The sequence below is a fragment of the Ambystoma mexicanum genome, chromosome 5q (assembly GCF_040938575.1).
Source record: "Ambystoma mexicanum isolate Mex_15411 chromosome 5q, UKY_AmexF1_1, whole genome shotgun sequence".
Lineage (NCBI taxonomy): Eukaryota > Metazoa > Chordata > Amphibia > Caudata > Ambystomatidae > Ambystoma > Ambystoma mexicanum.
Window position 1 is genome coordinate 90,104,634 of NC_090933.1, and position 20,374 is coordinate 90,125,007.

The 20,374-nt window shown below is 44.3% G+C and overlaps 1 protein-coding gene across 1 annotated transcript in view; it reads left to right on the forward strand.

Annotated features, from left to right (window-relative positions):
- The first annotated feature begins 13,841 nt into the window (after window positions 1–13,841).
- PARD6G (par-6 family cell polarity regulator gamma) overlaps window positions 13,842–20,374 on the forward strand; it is a 219,298-nt gene continuing 212,765 nt past the window's right edge. The window contains exon 1 of the mRNA XM_069620570.1: window positions 13,842–14,190. Coding sequence (XP_069476671.1) covers window positions 13,909–14,190 — 282 coding nt within the window. The 5' untranslated portion in view covers window positions 13,842–13,908. The remainder of the gene's footprint in view (window positions 14,191–20,374) is intronic.

A 20,374-nucleotide genomic window follows, 5' to 3' on the forward strand; every position in this document is an offset into this window, starting at 1 on the left:
GCTTTTAAGGGGATGACAATGTTACTGCTAAGTCGTCTTCGGAAGTTAAAGGCTTAGTTGCAGCTGTAAACTAGATCCTGGTGTAATTCAAAAAGTCTTAACCAGGTAGGTTTTCTGTCACTTGATTTATGAGCAATATGCGTATCCTTGCATCTGTTCTGGGTACTGGATTCCTATTAACACAAGCATTGGCAAAGCAAAATGTTTTGGCTCTTGTGCAGGCATTAGATAGACAATTTCCACTTGCCAAGCACTGCCGCAATATACCCAGATAAAGGCACCATTTGATCGAGGTTGCCATCTTATGGTAAAGTAAAGAAAGATAAGTTAAGTGGTCTTATATAGCACCCTTCTGGCAATAATGATGGCCTTGCTGTACATGGATTTGTAAGAAAGGCAGATGATGGGTGTTAGTACGATGCAAAAAAAAACTTTTGTGTTGAAGGGTGCAGGTCAGAAGCAGCTGTGTTTACCTGTGTGCTGATTTGAAATCTCTGTGTTTTTTGTGATGGGCACAGGTTAGCCGTAAGGGCAGCTCCTTGGTTGCAAAACATTATTACATAGTGGCTGTTGACAGAAGATGGGTAGGAGTATGTTACGTACAGCAGACTTGGTGGGTCATCTGAAGGGAGTGAAGAGCTAGGTTGCAAAATGTTAGTAACCAGGGGTTAGTGGAGGAATGAGATGTGTGAGTGAAGGTGAAGGGGTTAGGGCATGGTCACTTCCTGGGTCTTTTTGTAGATTTGTTCAGTGATACCAGTGCAGTCTAGTGACAAGCAGCAGGGGAGACACAAATGATTGGGGTATCCCACAAATGGTAGTCTAGAGAGGTGTGTGTTGCTTGAAGTACAGTAGTCAACATTTCAAGAGAATTCCGATTCAAAGTATAAAGGGAATAATTTAATGGGGTAATAGAACTCCTATTTGTATTAGGATTGAATAGCTGCATGTGAATGCTCTTTAATAATGGGAGGCAAAAGACAGTTTCTCTCCAAATATGACGTGTTTTTGCAACATGCCGGACCACTTGTCAGATTACTCAGCATGGTGTGCTGATTGGTTGCAGAGAAAATCTTGAGATGTTTCCCCAACATTAGGTTGTTTGCTTCCAGGAAGAGACGTTTAGGTAGGATGTTCCAGAGTGTTGCGGCCAGAAAGGAGAATGAGGAACCACCCTTGGTTTTTCTTATTGAAGTTAGAGGCTAGTAGTTATGCAGCGTTGCTAGATGAGAGTGTTCAGCAAGGAGTGTGGTGCTGGAACTTCCTTCTGAAGGAGAGGTGGCCCCTTCCATGGTAGGAGCTATGGGCGATGCACAAGGTTTTGAAAAGAATAATTTTCTTGATGGGCAGCCAGTTGAGAGTACATGGTGAGGTAGTGACATGTTTAAATCCTTTCATTCTCAGGAGCAGTCTCACCATTGCATTTTGTAATCTGTGTAGTTTTCTCATCATGTAGTCTTTGTGTCTGAGATAGAGGCTGTTAGCATTGTCTGATCTGAATAGTACTAGTAAAATCATGGCCATGGTTCTGTGGGTGAATGTTCAGTAGGGTAAAATGTGGTATCTAGTGCAGTGTTGGGAAAGGTCGTTTCTGACAATGGTTCTGACCTAAAGTTCAAGTGTGAGGGTGTTCGCCATAGTGATACCAAGATGTATTTCTGCAGTGAATGGTACTGGTCATGGGCCCGTGTGGCCAGGTTAAGGGATTGTGGTGGTGCTGGAAGTTGTTGGATTGCAGCGCATCAGTTCCGTTTTGGTAAGGTTGAGTTATAATCTGATTGCCGTGATTCAAGCTTCCAATAGTTCAAGGCATGTTTTAATATCTGGAGTGTTTGTTGACAGATTGTTCACAAGTTCGTAGATTATGTGTGTGTCATCCACGCAGGCTATATCAGGTGATGACAGATCCGCTGATGAGGTGTATTAGAGGCGTCACGCAGATGTTGAAAAGAAGAGGTGAGAGTGTTGCTTCTTGGACTACACTGCAGATTAATGAGTGATGCAGAGATTTGTACTGGCCCATTATAGTGGCTTTGATTCTATCCATGAAGAAGGAGGTGATCCATTATAGAGGTGTTTCTCTACTTCCAATGTGTTCCAGTGTTCTTAGAAGGATAGTGTGACTGATGGTGCTGAAAGCAGCTGAGATGTCCAACGGGTTGAGAGAGCCCTCTCAGAATGTAATCTGCTTTGTTTTTAAGTTTGTCTAAGATTGAACACAGAGCCAATTCTGTACCCCTGAATGGTCTGAATCCATGCTGTGCCTCATCCAGCCAGGAGGTTAAGTTCAATAAAGTTCTGGAGTTTACTGTATATGACTCTTTTCCTTAGATTTTCGATGTATGGGGAGGATGGGAATGGGCATTCGCCATCTGGGTCAGCTGTGAGTTTTCTGACCAGAGGTCTGATGTGTGGAGATTTCAACAGAGCTGGGACACATCTAATGCTGATGGAGTGATTGAGGAAGGATGGGAAAATAGGCATTAGCTCTGAATATTCCATAATGGATTTGTAAAAATTGGAAGCACAGATCCTCTAGAAATCTGGTAGGATTGCATGAGTTAATGGTAAAGAGTAGTTCCCCTGCAGCGAGAAGGCGAAAGGTGGTTAGAGAAGAGGTGGAGAAAGACATCATTGATAAGTCATTGGTGACATATGAATGTAAGAGTCCTTTATTGTCAAGGTGTTCATGAACGGGGAGGATCTTTTTGTTGAAATGTGCAGCAATCTGATGAGCATGTTCTTGAGTCAGAGTAGGAGTTGTGTTGCAAGCTGTCGGATTGTTGGATAATCTTATGCATTTCCTTTTTCCTGCGATTTTGGAGCAGTGTGATTTATTTGATTTGACTTCTTTGACCCAATGAAAGTGTAACTGTTACTAATAAGTGAATTTGCAGGTCTATAGTTTGTTTTTCCTTCAAATTTTCCCCAGTTTACAATTGTCCTTTTTCAAGTTGTTTAGTTTGGGAACGTTTTAGATAGTTTCTTCTTTTTGGACTTTTTGAAAGGCTTCTTAATTAATTAATCTTTCATAATGCGCTTAATACCAGAGACTAGTCTCTAAGCACAGGACCGGGATTCAAACCTGTGTTGCTCTGCGTTGTCTTGCTTCCAAGACAAACACTTCTGAAATATCCCACTGGCCAATACAGTTGTAGGTGAAAGTGATCCACTACCTTTTTCCTGATAATACATCAGATTGAGGAAGTCGGAGAGAAACCGGCGGGTCAAACACATGAAAGCCTGGCACTGGAAAACCATGAGGGCAGAGAATCATCTAAATGATTGTCCTAATCGATAATAACTCTCTTCTTACCTTTGTTGTAGCCTTCACAGAGAGGCTCAAATAGTGAGGAGTTTGGCTGGTCCTAGCAAGCTACTGGCTTCTCATCCTAATCTGGATTGGGATGCGCCTGTCTGCCTCACCTAATTTGGAAAGATTAATCTCACAAAGTGACAGTTAGGGGGCTGACACTTCAGATCCATCAAGCACTAGGTACACAGGTCTTATTTCTGAGATCACAAAAATACATTCCCTTATAAAAGCTGTCCTTGAATTGTGTACCAAACAGTTTGAAGACTATAAACAGACCAATACCCTTCTTAAAATAATTGAAGCCTCCTTAAAAATATCTGAAAGGGACTCATAGACAGTAACTGAAAAATGTGAGGCAGACTCAGAGACCATCCTGAGCCAATTGGAAAATGAAGAAATGGAGACTGTTGTGGATCAAACCTCCTGTGCAGGAAATAATGGTGTGGTGGAGCATGATGACATGATGAGTACTCGGTTTCTGCTGTAGTTAGGGCAACTTCTCCTCCGCAGTTAGTCGAGTGCTGCCCTGAATCAGACAACGACTTTCATTGTCTTCGCAAGAGAAGAAGGAGAAGAAAGAAGGTGCATAAAGCCCCTACTAAGCCTAAAAAGAAAAGGCAGGCATCTTATTGTAAAAATAATGTGACTTTGGCACAGACTGATGAAACTCAACACATCTATGTGATCACAGATGATAAATATGACCTCAAACTGGCTCGGAGTGATAGAAGAGGTCCTGTAGCCCAACCTAAGAAGAACTCAGAAACAATGTGTAACACCTTAGATGTGTGGGATAAGGCACAACCTAACATTCTAGATAAGAGTGACTGAGTACAAGAGGCAGCCTCTGTGCATCTTGTTGACTGTGACAGCTCTATCGTACCCGCCAACCAATCTGTGCCTCAGTCCAGAACTTGCACAGAAAGGATAGCCATTGCAAGTGTTCAGAAGGGTGTGCTTAGTGGGTATAGGACGAAATTACTGAGTTAAAATTACCGACCAAAAGAGCTAAAAAGCATACCACAAAAAGTTCTAACTACTAAAAGTTTGAACCTTTGGTGGTATGTATGTTTTAATGGGGTCGTAAAAAAAAAATATTACTGCAGGGGCTGTTATCTGATTAGCGATTAGCTCAGTTAGAGATATAAAGAAAAACGCACTAACGTGCACATCAAGCTGTAACCAGGAAGGGCAAAGGTACTGACGACTGCGGAGGCTTCCCTATAAGCCCAATCACTCCCCACCCGGATTGAACAACCAGGAGAAGGGAGGACTGTGCCCCCAGGGAAACCCTCTATGGGAAAAAAACCTGCGTGGCACTGAAGACACTGGTTCTGGGCTGGATTCAATGTCCTGGAATCTTTCGGGAACTGTGATGCTGAAGTACGAGTTCGGTTGGGAAGAGTTCTGTAGAAATGAGAAAAAGCTGATGAGAGAGGTAAAGGTCGGAAGAGGAGAGTCCCACAGAAACCCTGCACCTACCTATATCTGCCTCGGATGTTCTAATGCAGACAAATTGCACTCCGTGTATCAAGGAACTCGGAAGGCTGAAGGGATGGAAGGAACACTCCTGGAAGGTACGGAAGAGGAGGATGGTTAGTAGAATAGTAGCAGAATGGCGGGGCTAGGAAGAGAGAAGAGGAAAGGACCTTAAAGTAAGTACCATAGAATGAAAGCGATTGTACTAGATTCAGATAGAGGTCCGGAGATACACTGCAGGGTGTCTCGGCGGGTGGAATCAAAGAATCCCTGAATTCTGGAAGATTCAATGCTAAAGCACACAAGAGGGAAAATAGTTAGCAATCGAACATAGTCAGAGAGTAAAGATCCCTAGAAGGCGATCACTTACGAAGCGTCTGGGCTAAAGGAGTTGCGACGCGCGGAGGCAAAGCAATCGGTTCCTTATATCCGGTCACATGACCCACTGGCGGCGTCTGAGAAGTATGTGAAACAACTAGGCCGGCACTCAAAGAATAGCAAGAAAGATACGCCACCATGCTGGGGGGATTCACAAATGCGGAACGGCATGTCCTGCCGCGATGCCACAAGGACCAACGTTTATAGCAGGTTGTAACAGGGGCTGCCCCCCGCAACACCCTGCGCACCATACTTTACAGTACAGTGAGTGGGGGTTGCGGGGGAAAACCCGCAGCTAACCCAGAAAAAAATAACAGAACTTTTAAATGTAGAGATTTCCGTCGCAGGAAATTTTGCCTCAAATAAATCACACAGATACTGCTTAGTGAACCTTCCTATGTGGAAACTGTGTCCCATGCGCTTGCAGGAAACAAACTGTCCAGCTCAGAGGAGTTAGTGATAATGGTCACAGACCTTTTCACCATGTATGATAGTCAATTTCTTAACAGGAAAGTTGTGTTAAATCTTTTCCATGTCTTCCCTCACTTAAGGGTTATCTCCTGCAAGGAAGGAAATACTCCGTAAGTATCACCTGATACTGTGTCAAATGGAAACTGGTCTAGAATTAATGTTGTAAGGGCACAGAAGTAAGACTCTAATATGTAGGGGTCCTGGGAATTGGCATAATCTTTTCCTCAAAGTGCTAAATGAAAAGAAAACCCTATCTTGCCCTAACTCTAAGAAGGGTTTCCCTGACTCAACCAAAATAATGGTTATGGAGCAAGTTGACGATCAGGCCTTTCATGGATGTACAGTAATATTTCCGTAAGCCTGTTTGGAACTTACTCAGGCACTTTATTGTAGAAGCCCAAGCTAAAAGATGGACCAGGAGTAATGCAGCAGGAAGCCCATTAACGGTGCTTGGTTAAAGGGATTCCACTGCATTTTAACTCTTTACTCAGAAACAAAAGGAGAGGCTGGCCAACCCAGCCATCCCCGTTTCAGAATACAGAGACATCACGCAGCAGGCAGACCATTGCATCCAAAAAGCTTTGTGTTTAAAGGGTTGCCTGGGAGGGTCAGTGGCCCTCTCAGGATTTTTTTTTACCATGGCTACTTGAATGCAAGTGCTGGGGGGTGTCCCTTGTTGGGGGGGGGTGCAGCGGTGGCACTCATAGTTAGACCACACGACCTAATGAGAGCTCCCCTCAATTTACCAACCCACTTAAAGAACTGCTTTAACTTTCAAGCACTCTGGAGTACAAAATAGTTTCCAGGCTGAAAGTGTTTTGTGCCAGTTCTGTGTGTGGCTCCCTTCAGCCCGTGTTCTCCCGTGAAGGCTGACCCTCATAGAATATACACTGGGAAGCTGGGTGTTCAAAAGAACTCACTTGCGCCACCCACTCGGCCCTGCAGAGATACTGCCCGCTAATGCAACTGCTGCCACTACAATGGTGCTTGGGATCCAAGCCGTTATATGCGTCGGCACGTCACGCTCAACCTCACAAACAAAATAAATGATGCTCACGCTGTAAATGCTACAAAAACAAAAGCACCTCATTATTGAGTAGTCTGTCTCAAGGGAAAGTGTGCCAGCGGCAGGGCTGAGGTGCCAGGCGGACATTATGAGAAGGCATTACCATTATGGCAGTGTCCAGAGCTCTAATGTGTGAGACGACCATCTAGAACTGACTTCTTTTTCCCCTCTGGATTCTGGCACTTGTAGTTTTTCTTTCTCATTTAAAGTATAAGAAAACTTCAGGTCTCAGAATTCCGAATAAACCAGGACTGGTCTTGTGTATGACCACAGGAAACTATGCAGTAACTGTGCAGTGTCTGGAAATTCAGATTTTCCATACATACGTTACAGAAAGTCATAATTCTATTAAAGACACGGAGGCGAAGGATTATGCTTCTCTTACTTTACTAAAAAAAAAAAAATCAAGCAGCTTTCAAATTTTACATGTCAACCATAAAAGAATAACATCTCCAAAACTGCATTTCCCAACAAAGTCTTTGAGTGTAGTTCATTCTTTTGTGTTCATGAAAACAAAAACCACGTGATTATGTCCATCAATCACCACATAAACAGTCCATTATCCTCCTTCACAATCCTGCGTCCTTCCTCTTTCTTTGTACGTGTCCCATAAACTTCAACTTTGCGTCCCAACCGTTAAACGCTGTCCAACAAATTAGACTTTATGAACCAGTAGATTTCTTCTCCAATGTAGAACCTGAAACACAAAACATATTTCAGACACTGTCCAATGGGTGGGTGGGTAATCGACATGATTATCACTTTTCCGTATACCTTATACAACAATCTATTTTCATTAACATTATTATCATCACAGAATGCAATACATTCACTTTTATAACTTCGATTATTGGGTGGGATAATCCTTCGCCTCTGTGTCTTTAATAGAATAATGAATTTCTGTAACATATGTATGGAAAATCTGAATTCTATGTCAAGACACAGAGGCTCGTATTATGCTTGTTTAAAGCTTACTTACCACCAACGTAGCTATTTGTTCCACTGGCTTAAAATAAAAGGTCTTAAACGTCGATTCTTTCGACCAGTCTGCTGCCTTCATGATGTCCTCTAGTCTGGCCCCTGCAAGGAAAGCTTTAAAGGCTATTGCTCCTCTCACTGAGTGAGACCCATAGACATCTGTGTCTACTCCAGCATGTGACATCACCCATGTAATCCATCTCGCTAGTGTGGCTGATGCTACTGCCCCAAAGGGTTTCCTTATGGCTATGAATAACTGGTTTACTCCTGGGGGTCTCCTTCCCTTAGTCATGGACTCATATGCTGTAATTCATCTCACTGGACATAATTTTGGTTGTTCTGGGAATGTCTGATATGATAATGATCTCAACAACGTTTTGGTCCTCTTCACTATATCAAAGGTTATACCCTGAGGCGTTTGTGACTTCCTATTTATCCCCAGCGCCTTTACGTCTGATACCCTCTTGCATGACAGTAAACATAATAACATAGCTAGCTAAGCTGATAATGCCTTCCTAGTCAGTTCGTCATTGTCCGCCCATGATAGGAACATTGTCTTGACTTTATCTACGTCCCATACCAGTTCATATTTATGTTTTGGAGGTCTAATTATCCTAACCCCTTTCAACAGTTTGCAAACTAAAGAGTGCTCCCCTACGGTTAACCCCTCAATTCTCGGGTGTCCCGCCAAAATAGCTGAGCGGGCTGTATTAATCGTCCTGCTAAATAATTAACTACATATAATACATCTGTTCTAGAGGGATGTATGTCCCTTTCCACACACCAATTTTGCCAACCTGACCAGGCTGTTCTATATGCCTTCTTGGTTCTAGGTGACCAACCCTCATCGATAATCTGTTCAGCCTCTTCCGATAATCCTGGCCTAGTACAGGCTCCCCTGAAATTGCCCATGCAATGTAACTGAGGCTGCCTGTCCTCACTAGCAGGTGACATTCTCCTGTGGGTTCCCTCACTATGAGATCTAATCTCGGCAGAGCTATCGGATTGTCGTAGGTCATCTCTAGCACGTCTGGGAACTATTCTTGGCCCCTCCAATCTGGCGTAATTATTACCATGGATACTGGCTGTCTCCTCACCTGCACTAGAGTCCTCACGATCATTGCGAAGGGAGGGAAAGTGTATTCTTTGCTCGGACTTCACAGTTGCAGAAAAGCGTCTATCGCTTCCGCCTCCGGGTCCGGTCTCCAGCTGAAAAATCGAGCATGTTGCTTGTTCAACCTCGTCGCAAAGAAGTCTGTCCTCCATGGACCCCATCTCTCCATCAGTGCCTGAAAAACATTCTTGTCCAGCTTTCAATCACTGGCATCCCTGATAAATCTGGAGTTCCAATCTGCTACCTCGTTCTAATGGCCTGGCAGGTATTCTGCCGTCACTAATATCCCTCTCTGTAGGCACAGATGCCAAAATTATTTCGCTAGTACCACTAACATTCTTGACCTTGTGCCTCCCAGTCTGTTTATATATATATATCAAACTGCTGACACGTTGTCCATCTTGAGGAGTACCGCAAAGGATCCTGCTAGCACCTCTAGGCAATTTATGAGGAGATTTAATTCTTCTCCTGACCATCTGCCCCCTGTGGACGGATCCCTGCATCTGGCTGCCCATCCCCACCTGCTGGCATCGGATTCTAATCACTAGGTATGATATATGATATGATATTTTATTTACATCGCGCTCATACACAAGTGTTTCAGAGGTCCGGGGATGAGTCAAATATTGCCCTTCCATTCCAGGCATCCATGTGTTGCAACTACCATTGCAGTTCCTCTTTCGCCTCTATAGACAGGGGTATCCTTTGTTCATAGGATGCTCCCCTCCTGAGGTGTTGTATTTTCAATCTCTGTAGCGCCCTGTAATGTAGAGGTCCCGGGAATATCACTGGTATTGTCGAAGCTAGACGTACCACTATTCTCGCTAATTCTCTCAGGGATATCATCTCTGATGTTAACCTGTTCTGTATCGCTTTCTTTATGTTGTTCACCTTGCTCAGAGGGAGGTTTAACTTTCCCTGCACTGTGTTTAATATGAAACCCAGAAATTCCATGTTCTGTTCTGCCTGTAGGTCTGACTTCTCCCAGTTTATGAGGAAGCCCAGTTGTTGTAACAGATCTATAGTAATTTCTATTTGTTCCTTGATCAGCGTTTTGTCCTGGCTCATTATACAAATGTCGTCCAGATAAATGATTAGTCTGATCCCTCTCTCTCTGAGGAAAGTTACTACCGGTTTCATCACCTTTGTAAAGCACTAAGGGGCCGATGCTAGACCGAATGGCAGGCAGGTGAATTCCAAAACTTGCCCCTGCCATTGAAACCTCATACATCTCTGTTGTTCCGCTGCCATAGGAATGGCCAGATAGGCGTCTTTGAGATCTATTCTTGCCAGCCAATCCCCTTGTTGCAGAATGTCTCTCAGCAAGTGTATGCCCTCCATTTTGAAATGTTTGTAGACTACGAATGTGTTTAGTTCTCTTAAGTTTATTATCGACCTTGTCTTGTGACTGCCGCTCACTATAAACATGTTGCTCATGAAGCTGTCTCCTATACTTCTTAACTGCTTTACAGCACCTTTCTGCGCTAGCTCTATTATTTCTGTATCTAATAACTCTTCGTCTGTTGTGCTGAGCCTTAATATTTTCAGCCACCTCTCTTGTTTTGGTAAGCTTATCCAATCTATGTGGAAGCCCTGTACGGTGTCTAAAACCTAAGCATCTGGAGAGATTAATCTCTATTTCTCTACACATTTCGCTAATCTCCCACTACTGTGGGAATATGCGTTTGTGTTTTCTGCGCCTGCACATTTTTTCTCACCTGTGTAAGGCTGGTGTTGGTTTCCACAGTGTCTCCATCCTCATCCTTGTCCTCTTCCTCTTGACGGGAAGAAAGGGTTTGGCTTTCTTTCGTCCTGTTCCCAGTGTTCTCTGTCACTTTGGAACCTGTTACTGTAGAAACGGCTGGCGGAGCGGCCCCTGCCTCTTCCAGCCCCGTCAAAAGCCTGTCTGCCAAATACTCTCTTCAGAGAGGCTTGCGCTTTGTCAATCGCCACATAAGAGTTAGCGAATTTCGTTAGCACTTTAATAAAGGCATCTCCAAAGAGATTCCCTTTCGCTGAAGCTGCTGCCTCAGATGTGGCCATCTCACTCAGTTTGTGATCAATCTTGACCAGAATTGACCTTCTCCTTTCCGCCATAATCGCGCTTTTGCCGTTACCCAGTAGTCATATAGCCCTCTGGGCCCAACCCGATAAAATGGTTGGGTCTATATGAACCTTTCGCCTCTCCGGCCATCTCAATTATGTTTCTAATTGGTCCATCCACATCTAACATTACGTCTTGACATGATTGCCAGGATCTGTCTAATCCTTTCTTTATATCCTTCACGTACCTCCCCATGAACGTGACCATGCGGTCAGCAATTTCTGAGGTCTCTGCTATCACTTCTGGCAGGTGTGGCCTTGGGCATTCAGCCCTCAGTTTGATTCTGGCTTCTTTTGCCAGCGGTGTTCGTACCCTCTTTTTTTATATACGCCCAATCTTGGCCGGAGGTTCCCATTCTGAGGACCTACGGTGAATGAGTGTGTACGGATCGAATTTGTCTCTGGCCTCCTCCTTGTCCTCTGTTCTGTTTTTCTTAGGAGCTCTATCTTCTTCTTCTTCTGAAGATATCACTTCTACCTCTTCCTCCGATGATGGCCTCCCCCAATCATCTCCATCATAGTCCTCTGAGCTGTCATCACGCGATTTATGTTCTTTTCTTTTCCGGCTTATAGCCTTGCTTTTTCCCTTGCTTTTCCATGGCGAGCACGGGGTCTTGCCTTTCTCGGCCTTGCAGGCTTTTTTCTTTACCCCTTTATCCAGTCCTATACCCCTTAACCCCTTCAGCTCTTACATTCCTCTGGAGAACTTAATCCAGTCCTCCATGACTGCCATTTGTTGAGAACTGTGCCCCATGGAGTGACTCAGGGCCTGTTGCAGTATCTCTCCCATGCCAGGTTGAGGTTGCAGTCTTTTCTGGCTCACCTGAGCCCTGCTTTCCTCACTCGAGCTGGACATGATGGGTTTAACTGGAGTGCCACTTTATTAACTCAAAAAGCAGGTGTCTTGGACCTGTACCCCTTTTATTATTATTCTCAGGGCAAGCTGATTTTTTTCTGGTGTGTTCAATGCTTGTTATCCCTTTTGGCCACTAGTTGGCGCTGTTGTAGCGTTTATACGGTCCTTCTCAAGCGTTCTGTGTAATTGAAGTTTAATGCGTTCGCTCCTTGCGAACGTTTGAAACTGAACAGAGTCTCTTGGAGAAGCTCTGCTTTGACTGCCTGATGTGAATTTTGGGTGTTCTCTGAAAATAAATGTCACAGAATTAACTGACGAGGAGCACCGGAACTCTAAAGAGTCACTGTCGTGCTCCTCTAACTTCAGTGACTACAGTGCCCTCTAAAGTCTACGCCGGAATGTTTGTCCCATCGCATTCACACTTTAGACAACATTAATGTTTCAAAAAACCCCTGCGGATATGATCCGCCACTTCAATAGAACGCTGTGCATTTACTCGCTGCGCGTTTACTCGCTGCGCTTATATAATCCTTACAATTATATAAACACCATCCTTAACATTCTCAATACAAGTAACATAGTCCTAAGTACTTAACTGGCTGCCCGAACAGCAAAGAAAGACGAAGGACACAGGATTGTGGAGGTGGATAATGGACTGTTTTCATGAATACAAAAGAATGAACTATAGTCAAAGACTTTATTGGGAAATGTATTTTTGAGGATGTTATTTTTATGGTTGAAATGTTCATACATGCCAACATTCTGTGACCAAAAATCTGTAGGAATCTTAAAGTTTCAAAAATATTGAAAAAAAACGGTTTTTGTTGCCACTAAATCGGTACGCGGTAGGACTGCTTAAAAAGCGGTATCTTACCACCTAAATCGGTAGGTTTGGCAAGTATGTAGCAGGTGCCGGAGAGAGGGGCGCTGAGTTGTGCAGCTACGCTGAAGAAATAGCATAGTGCATTTGCAGGCGGGTGGAAGTGGCAAGACGTGCGCAGGGCGGGGCTGAAACGTGCAGTTTCCCTCGCCTCCTGGCGCAAGCTCATAGCTCTCAACTCACACGCTTTTGGCGGGTGTCACCCGCCTTGTAAACAGCTGATTCACCCGCCAAGCCTCCAGCACGCCCATTCATTTCAATGAGCCTCTCACCCGCCAAAAATAAAATTGGGTGTTTTCACCCGCCTTTGTGATACAAATGGTTGAGAGCTATGCAAGCTCACACCTGCCAGAACTCATTAGGAGGAGTGGCTCGCCATTGCTTCAGCAGCTCACCCCAGCATGTAGAAACTGGCACCGGGGAGCTGAGGTACGGTGAACCATGTGGCTGTTGATATCCAGAAGTGCTGGAGCGGATCTCACAGGCGTCTCTGACAGTCTGGGGAGGTTGCACTGGCGCACTGGTTTGCTAACTGCTGCCAGTAAGAACACACCATTATAAAAGCAGCAGCTTGGACACATCCCCACTGAAGAACGTTCCTCGGATTCTGTGTACTTGCGCACCCTGCCACCATGGCTGAACAGGCTGCTAAATCCAGCCCAAAAAAAAAAAATATATATATATATATATATATTTTTTTTCTTTTAAAAAAAATCGGTATTTGTTGCCACTAAATTAGTAGGCGGTAGAACTGCTTAAAAAGCGGTATTCTACCGCCTAAATCGGTAGGGTTGACAAGTATGAATGTTACATTTTAATACTGCTCGATTTTTTAGTAAAGGAAGAGACATAATAGGAGCCTCCATGTCTTGACATAGAATACAAATACAATTGTTATAATGCCTACAATTACACTCACAACTTAATAAGGAAAACAATTAAAACATCAGGTTTACCTGCATGATTTCCGCAAATGATAAAGGGCCTTCACTAGTGAAATTATTAACGCTATTTGGTGACATGCCATCAAACGATTCCACAAGCGCCCCATACTCATATGGGACAAATTATGGACACGTGCTTTAAGTACTTTAAATTCAAAGATGGCTACCTCGCTTCCGACTTTTTTAAATGTGTGTCCTTTTATAGTGTCTACTAGTTGCAAACTTTGTTAAATTTAATTGTCCCTCCTCTGTGTCTATCAAACAAACTCTAGTCTAGTCTGGTCCTTCGTCTGTGTTGGTAAGCTGCTGTAGAAGGCAGTTAAATGAATTCTGGATTGTGCGGAGGCGGCGAACGTGTAGCATCAGAGGTCTGCACAGGGGAGTGCAACACCAGGAGTGTCCGGCCCAGGGGAAGCAGCTGCAGAGCCCGCGGGGAGAGGCCGCCTCGCAACAGCTCCCCACTCGGGAGGGGAACGGGCACCCCTGCCAGCGAAGCAACGGGAGCGAAGGCGGCATCAGCAGAAGGGGCCATGAACCGCAGCTTCAGCAGGTCGCAGAACCTGCGCTTCCTGGAGGGCAGCAGCACGGTGGAGGTGAAGAGCAAGGTAAGCATCCCCCAGATGGGGGGGGGACGAGAGGGGGCACTGTATCTTCTCGTTCAAGCCAACACCTGCACCCCGACACCAACACACCACCTTGTTTCACCTACTAGATCGTCTTTGCAATAGATTTGGATTTAGCCATTTTGTGTGCATGCTCCTTCTCTTCCCCCAAAAGATCACTTTTGTGAAAAAGTTTAATTGAGGGCAGAGAGCGGTGCTTATTGCTGTGTTGTTCTGTAAATGGCATGTTTGTGAGCCACCCAGTAACAATGAGATCAATTGCCATTTACTTTCTTACTGGGGGACATGGCAGCGGACGTCACTGTACTTGCATAGTACGTGGAGACTTGTAAGTAACTATGCGCCGTAGGTTTTTCTAACTTGCTACAAAGGTTTTGTGACCATCAATCGCAAGTTACTGTCACTAACCCGATGTTTGCACACTAGCCTAATACCGTCCCTTGCCCAGTAAAAATAAGTAAAGGCTGTTTAACGGCCTCTGTCAACAACGAGTAGGTATGTTTATTGGGAATCGTTCCTCCCGCCCCAAGTTAAGGTAGCCAACTATCCACGCTTTTTAAATGGCCCGTATGTCTATGCTATACACCTGAGGGTGTTGCTGTGCTTTGCAGGACGGAGACGTTTCAGAAGAGCGCAGCAGAAATGCACGTGTGTCCAGGGCTGTCGTTTTCAGTTCTTGAAAGCAGATAAAGCGATGCAGCTATATCGTCCTTGTAGTAATGAGACTGTATCGTCCAAAGTATAACATCCCCGCAGACCGGTCTATGCACCGCCACCGATAGCTTTTAATGGCCATCTTTATAAAAATGAATAGTTCCATAATGCTCAACCTTGGCCTACTGCCACCCAATTGTGTACGTATGTGTTTGACTGTCTTTGGCAGACGTCGCCATGTGCAAATATTATACAATGAAACATCAGCCATACCCAAATATGATAAGTTGTAAACCTCAGCCATGCCGAGAAGTAGCTGGACCGCTAGTATAGACATCCTGCGCAGAAGGACTTGCTTTTGCATTAAAACTTTATCGATTTTATGGAGTATAAACCTGTGAAAAGTGTAACCCATCTGCAGCCAAGCTTGTATTGTCGATTAAAATGCAGCAGAACGTGTCTTGTTGAGGGCCTCATAACGAAGTATATCGACCCTGCTGATAAGTGCCAGTCGTCCGATCCAGACAGTGCCCGCCCATAGAAAGCACTGTACTGAATTCCCCTCCCAAGTGCAGGGGGGCTGCTGTGCTCGGCGCTCCCCTATCCTCACCCCCGCAGCTGTTCATCCGCCCCCAGATGACTCAGGCCGTGACTCCTAACTAGGCTGTTCTCTGATCCTGTTAAGACATGTTTGCCTTCATCACCTGATCTCATCCTCGGCATTCTTTGCTTTGCTGCCTTTAAAGAGCACGTCCCATCCAATCAGGGCGGCTTAACGAGGAGGAGTTCTTGCATGGTTGGGCATTTTCTGTAAGCAGTAAAAAAAAGATCAGAAGGCTCCGCCCCCTAGACAAATCGCTTCTGAAAGGGTGGTAGGGCTTGGTCCGTCACAAGTCGGGCCTAATGTGCGAATGGCCGTTTTTCATCCGTACCAACCTGTACTGAGCGGTTTTTCCTTTATGCCAGTCAAAACAATGCCACTGGGGCATAAACGTTTAAATGTGTGGTTCCCCAGGGTGATTTGAGCATGCTCCTCTGCCTTCCAGAAATCAAAACTGTAATACATTTGACTATTTACAGTAACTTGACACTCGATCATGGCTTGCCTGCTAAAGTCTTACATTTCCAAGTCGGTCTCAATGACTGTTGGGAGTTTGCATAAGTGAGCCATAGTCCTGCGAGTTGGGGAATGGAAACTAACTTTTAAACCTGAGGGCATGTAGTATACAGATCAAGTGTACCGTTGCTTTAGAACACAAGTTGACGTCCTTATTATACGTTCGTCTAAATATACAATTTACACTTCCCTTCCCTCTTGTCATGCACTGGTTCTAACTCCTCTCTGTAAGCCAGTGGAAGACCCTTCACGTTTTTACAGGTTTTGTCAAATGATGTGGTTGGAAGCTAGGGACATATGAGTAGTAAACATTTTTTTTGCATACAGGCAGTACTAACCCCTACCGTAGGTGGTGGGTAGTCTGGGTTCTGCTGCAGATATTTGGCAAATTATGCAGCAGGTTTCTTATAAGTAATTGGTGTGATTATTGGTTTAAAACAAACGTTACACAATAAAATAATATAAATCAATATCCAGATTAAGACATCATGCTCTTAACAAAACTCCTAGCCACGACTCATTTAAATGCTGCTGCTTTCCAAGATCTGTATATGAGTAACAATAACAACACTTCTGTTGGAAAGCTGTCATCCCAGATCATAATATAATATACACTTATGATGTTGTAATGCATGCTACTCTCGCAATGTAAACATTGGAACAGTAATCTACAAAGTTTCGGTGCAAATAATAATAATCTGGCAATATATTCTACACTTCAAATGTAAAGCAACATTTCAAACGGATAATATATTAAATTCCTGGCTATCTCTTTATAGTGGGTGTAGAGGTCCTGCACCCAAAAACTATATTTAATTATATTTTTGACTTCTGCTATGAGGGATAACATCTGTGGTCCTTGCATTACCCTAACCCAACATTGTTCTGCATTATGCACAAAACACTTAAATAGATCGTCTAATAGGAAGGCTAGCTTTGCACTTTTACTTTTAAAGGCATTTGTAAAGCGCTTATACAGCAAGAATTGTTTCAAGGCGCCCACAAGGGAACAATAAGACAATGAAAATGGCACATTTGGAGCGTGCACTTGCAGAGAGCGAGAGGGGACCGGGGTAAGTGCTAGAGGGATCCGAAGAGGGGAAAGTACTAGAGAGCCAGATGTAAGGAAACAGGGAAGAGTGGGGTTGGGGGCGGGGGGTCACCTGCCAATACAGTAAGTGCAGACCTGAGAAATGTCACAGGCCACTGTAGGCCCGAAGGCAAGTGTGGGGGGAGGGAAGCTTCTGTAGGCAATTGGACAGAAGGCCAGGACCCGGTACGATTCTGAAGGGCCTAAACCGCCAATCTCAGCAACTGTGGGGTTTAGCACAGGAGGGAAAGGAGGAGGAGTAAAGGAAAGCCTTGAGATGCTTGCGGAACTTGAGGAGATCTGGATGAAGACGTATAGAAAGAGGGCTGCTGTTCCCGAGGATGGGGTGCCTTTTTCCTCTCGTCGCGCTGTCATAACATGCAGGTTCTTTTTTCCTTCTTTATTTGTCTCCTGATGGCCCATTACTTTTAGTATAGCACGTGAATTGGAGACTTATAACAGGAAGAGGGGATAGTTTTTCAAATATAGTTGTAAATAAAACACACTATTCTTGATTCCCATCATTTCTTATAAGTGAAGATCTCTTGTAGAGCCATGTCACAGTAGAGGCTTTTATGTTTGACTTGGATGGGTTCTTTAACCACTGTTATTCATATTACCAAACGCACAGACGTAATAACACATGTGTATGTTTGTATGGTGCCCTGGGGAGTCAAAAAGTAGCTCCTGCTAACTGTTGGTTTCAAGCTAAGCAGACTCTCCTAAACTAGAAGCAGGAGCTAAATAGCTCCCAGCTATTTCGAATACTGATAAACGCATATAGAGTTGCATCTGGGTGATCTACTCTTGAGCTGGTTTGTCAATTTAGTCCATGTCGCTAAAGTTCTTAAAGTGAGATCCGATGGCAACCATACTGGGGCCAGTGGAATGGAGAAAGGAAGTATTGGTAAGGTTTTCACCAAATTCCCCTCTTTGACTGTTAGCCAATTCCAGCCTTTAAAAAGATCTCTCAAGCCCATAAATTCTCTGAACTATTTTTCATTCTATAGATGTTCACCAGTATTATCTCTGTATGTATATATAAATAGACGCAGTAGCGTCCATGTAGTTATGGTTAAGTTGCTGTTTCCATAGGAAGAGCACTTTCTGGGCGGCTTATAACTTTGCTCCCCCTGGACGAATCCTCACCAAACTTTGCAAAGTATTTGGCCCACTCTGAATTTTTTTGCAAAGTTATAGAGGGGGGATCCGTACAGCCCAAACCGCTGGACGGATTTTCACCAAATTTGTGGCAGGAGCAGTGTCTTGGTCCCGAAAGCATGCTTTTGTTAATTTGGTGAAAATCTGTCCAGTAGTGTGGTTTTTTTTTTTTTTTTTTTTTTTTAAATGTCCAAAACGTGAGGCAAAAAATTGGTGATGTCTATATCCGCTCCGTGGACTCACTTCCCTGTTCGGTCCGCGGACTGGCCTCCGATTGGCCAGAAAATTAACTGACTTTTGTGTGGTCCGCGGACATCGGGACGCGGCCGCCGATTGGCTGGTGAGAAAACGTGAAATGTGTCGGTTCCCCGAAGCGCACGCCATCTTGGATTCGCTGACTTTTTTGGTGTCCGCCGACAGCGCAGAGAAAACATTTTTTAAAAAGCAGCATTTCACTTGACAAACTCAACAATCTCTGGGGATGTGGGGGGTGAGGATTGGATTGGATTGGATATGGCCATAAGAAGCCACAAAACGGGGTGTTTCACCCCCCCCCCCAATGTCCGCGAACACTCCTGGGGCAGTGCTGTGGTGTGCGCGGACACTTCAGATGTCCTGGGACATCTGTGCCTATTTCTGCATTTCAGGGTTGGGGGGGAAAAAGCAGTTTTTGGATGGCTTATAACTTTTGCGCCATCTAATGAAACTGCATGTAATTTAGCAATTTTATTCTAGAACTAATCTTGAATGTTTTTGCAAAGTTTTGTGGGAATCTGTCAAGAGGTGGCAAAATATTGCAAAGGCATATAAATCTGGTGTCATTTGACGAAAAACGATTTTGGATCTAGATATAAATGGTTTTCTAAAGATTTTCTCAAGAGGAGGCGAAATTAGAGGGGGGGTCTTAACATTTTTAGATGGCTTATAACTTTGTTGCTATTTGACGAATTTGGACAAAAGTTTTGAGAAAGATTATAGACCCAACCTTCAATGTTTGTGTAAAGACGGAATGGATTTTAAGTGGGGGCTAAGTTATGACTATTGTATGTGCATACATTTTGACACTTTTTAAAAAATAAAACATGGGCGGATTTTGAGCAAACTCGTGAGGAGCATTGGCAAGGACATTAAAGCATGGTTTTGCAAATGTGGCCGTGTTTTATTTTTTAACAAGTGTAACAATGTAGGTACAAAAAATAGTCATATACCTTTGGTGACTGAGGTAGCCTGTGGCCATCGGCAGTAGCCAGATTGTCTGGGTCATGGAGTAAGGTCATGACGTGGACAATCTGGCTACTGGGCATGACCACTAGGGACGAAAAATGGTGTTAAAGTGGCTATGTCTACCTGGGACCGGCTCTGTGGTAAAGTTATTCGAAGGTAGGATGGGTTTGAAGGGGGGAAAAAAGTGCTTGTGGTAATATGTTCATAAGGTTTTGCAGTCTGCCATGGCAAGGGAAGAGGGGCTGTGTACAGAGCCCCGCCTTCTCTTTCCACGTTGGCTGTCTTGGAAAAGGATAGGAAGACAAATCTATGTTTTAGCACCCTGGTTTCCCGCTTTGGGAACGAGGGGTGCTAATGGCCTTGATTTTCCGCCCCCCCGCCCCCATTTCAGGGGGCGCAATGGACGATAATGGTCCGTAACCCTCCTTATTTATTTTATTTATAACGCACTAATGCCTGCAGACATCAGGCTGTGTGGTTGCAGTATTTGTTGAGGAAGATGAGGTGGAGGAAGACAGCTTAGCACTTGCTGAGAAAGGAACAACCATTCTGAGAGCATTGCAGTCATTGGATTTGGTGTGGCAGCGCATGGAGGTGGTCTTGTAGGAGTACTGTCCAGGTAGTCTGCGACTGAGTGCACTAAGTGCATTTCACTTTGGTAGCTTTAGCCTTTGGTACACTCCCCACAGTTGCAAAGAACTGGCAAACCCATGATTCGATCTTGGTGCTAGACATAGGCACTTCCTCTACCTCATCTTCTTGGTCCTCTTCATTGTCTTTGAAAGTACTGTAGTTTTTTTGTTGTGAAGGTCCTCCAGCTGGTGGTGGCTCTTGGGGAGGTGGGATGGCAATAACTAATGGCATTTTTAAGATAAATAGCAGTTTTGATAACATTCTTCCAAGTATGTGCTATGTACTAG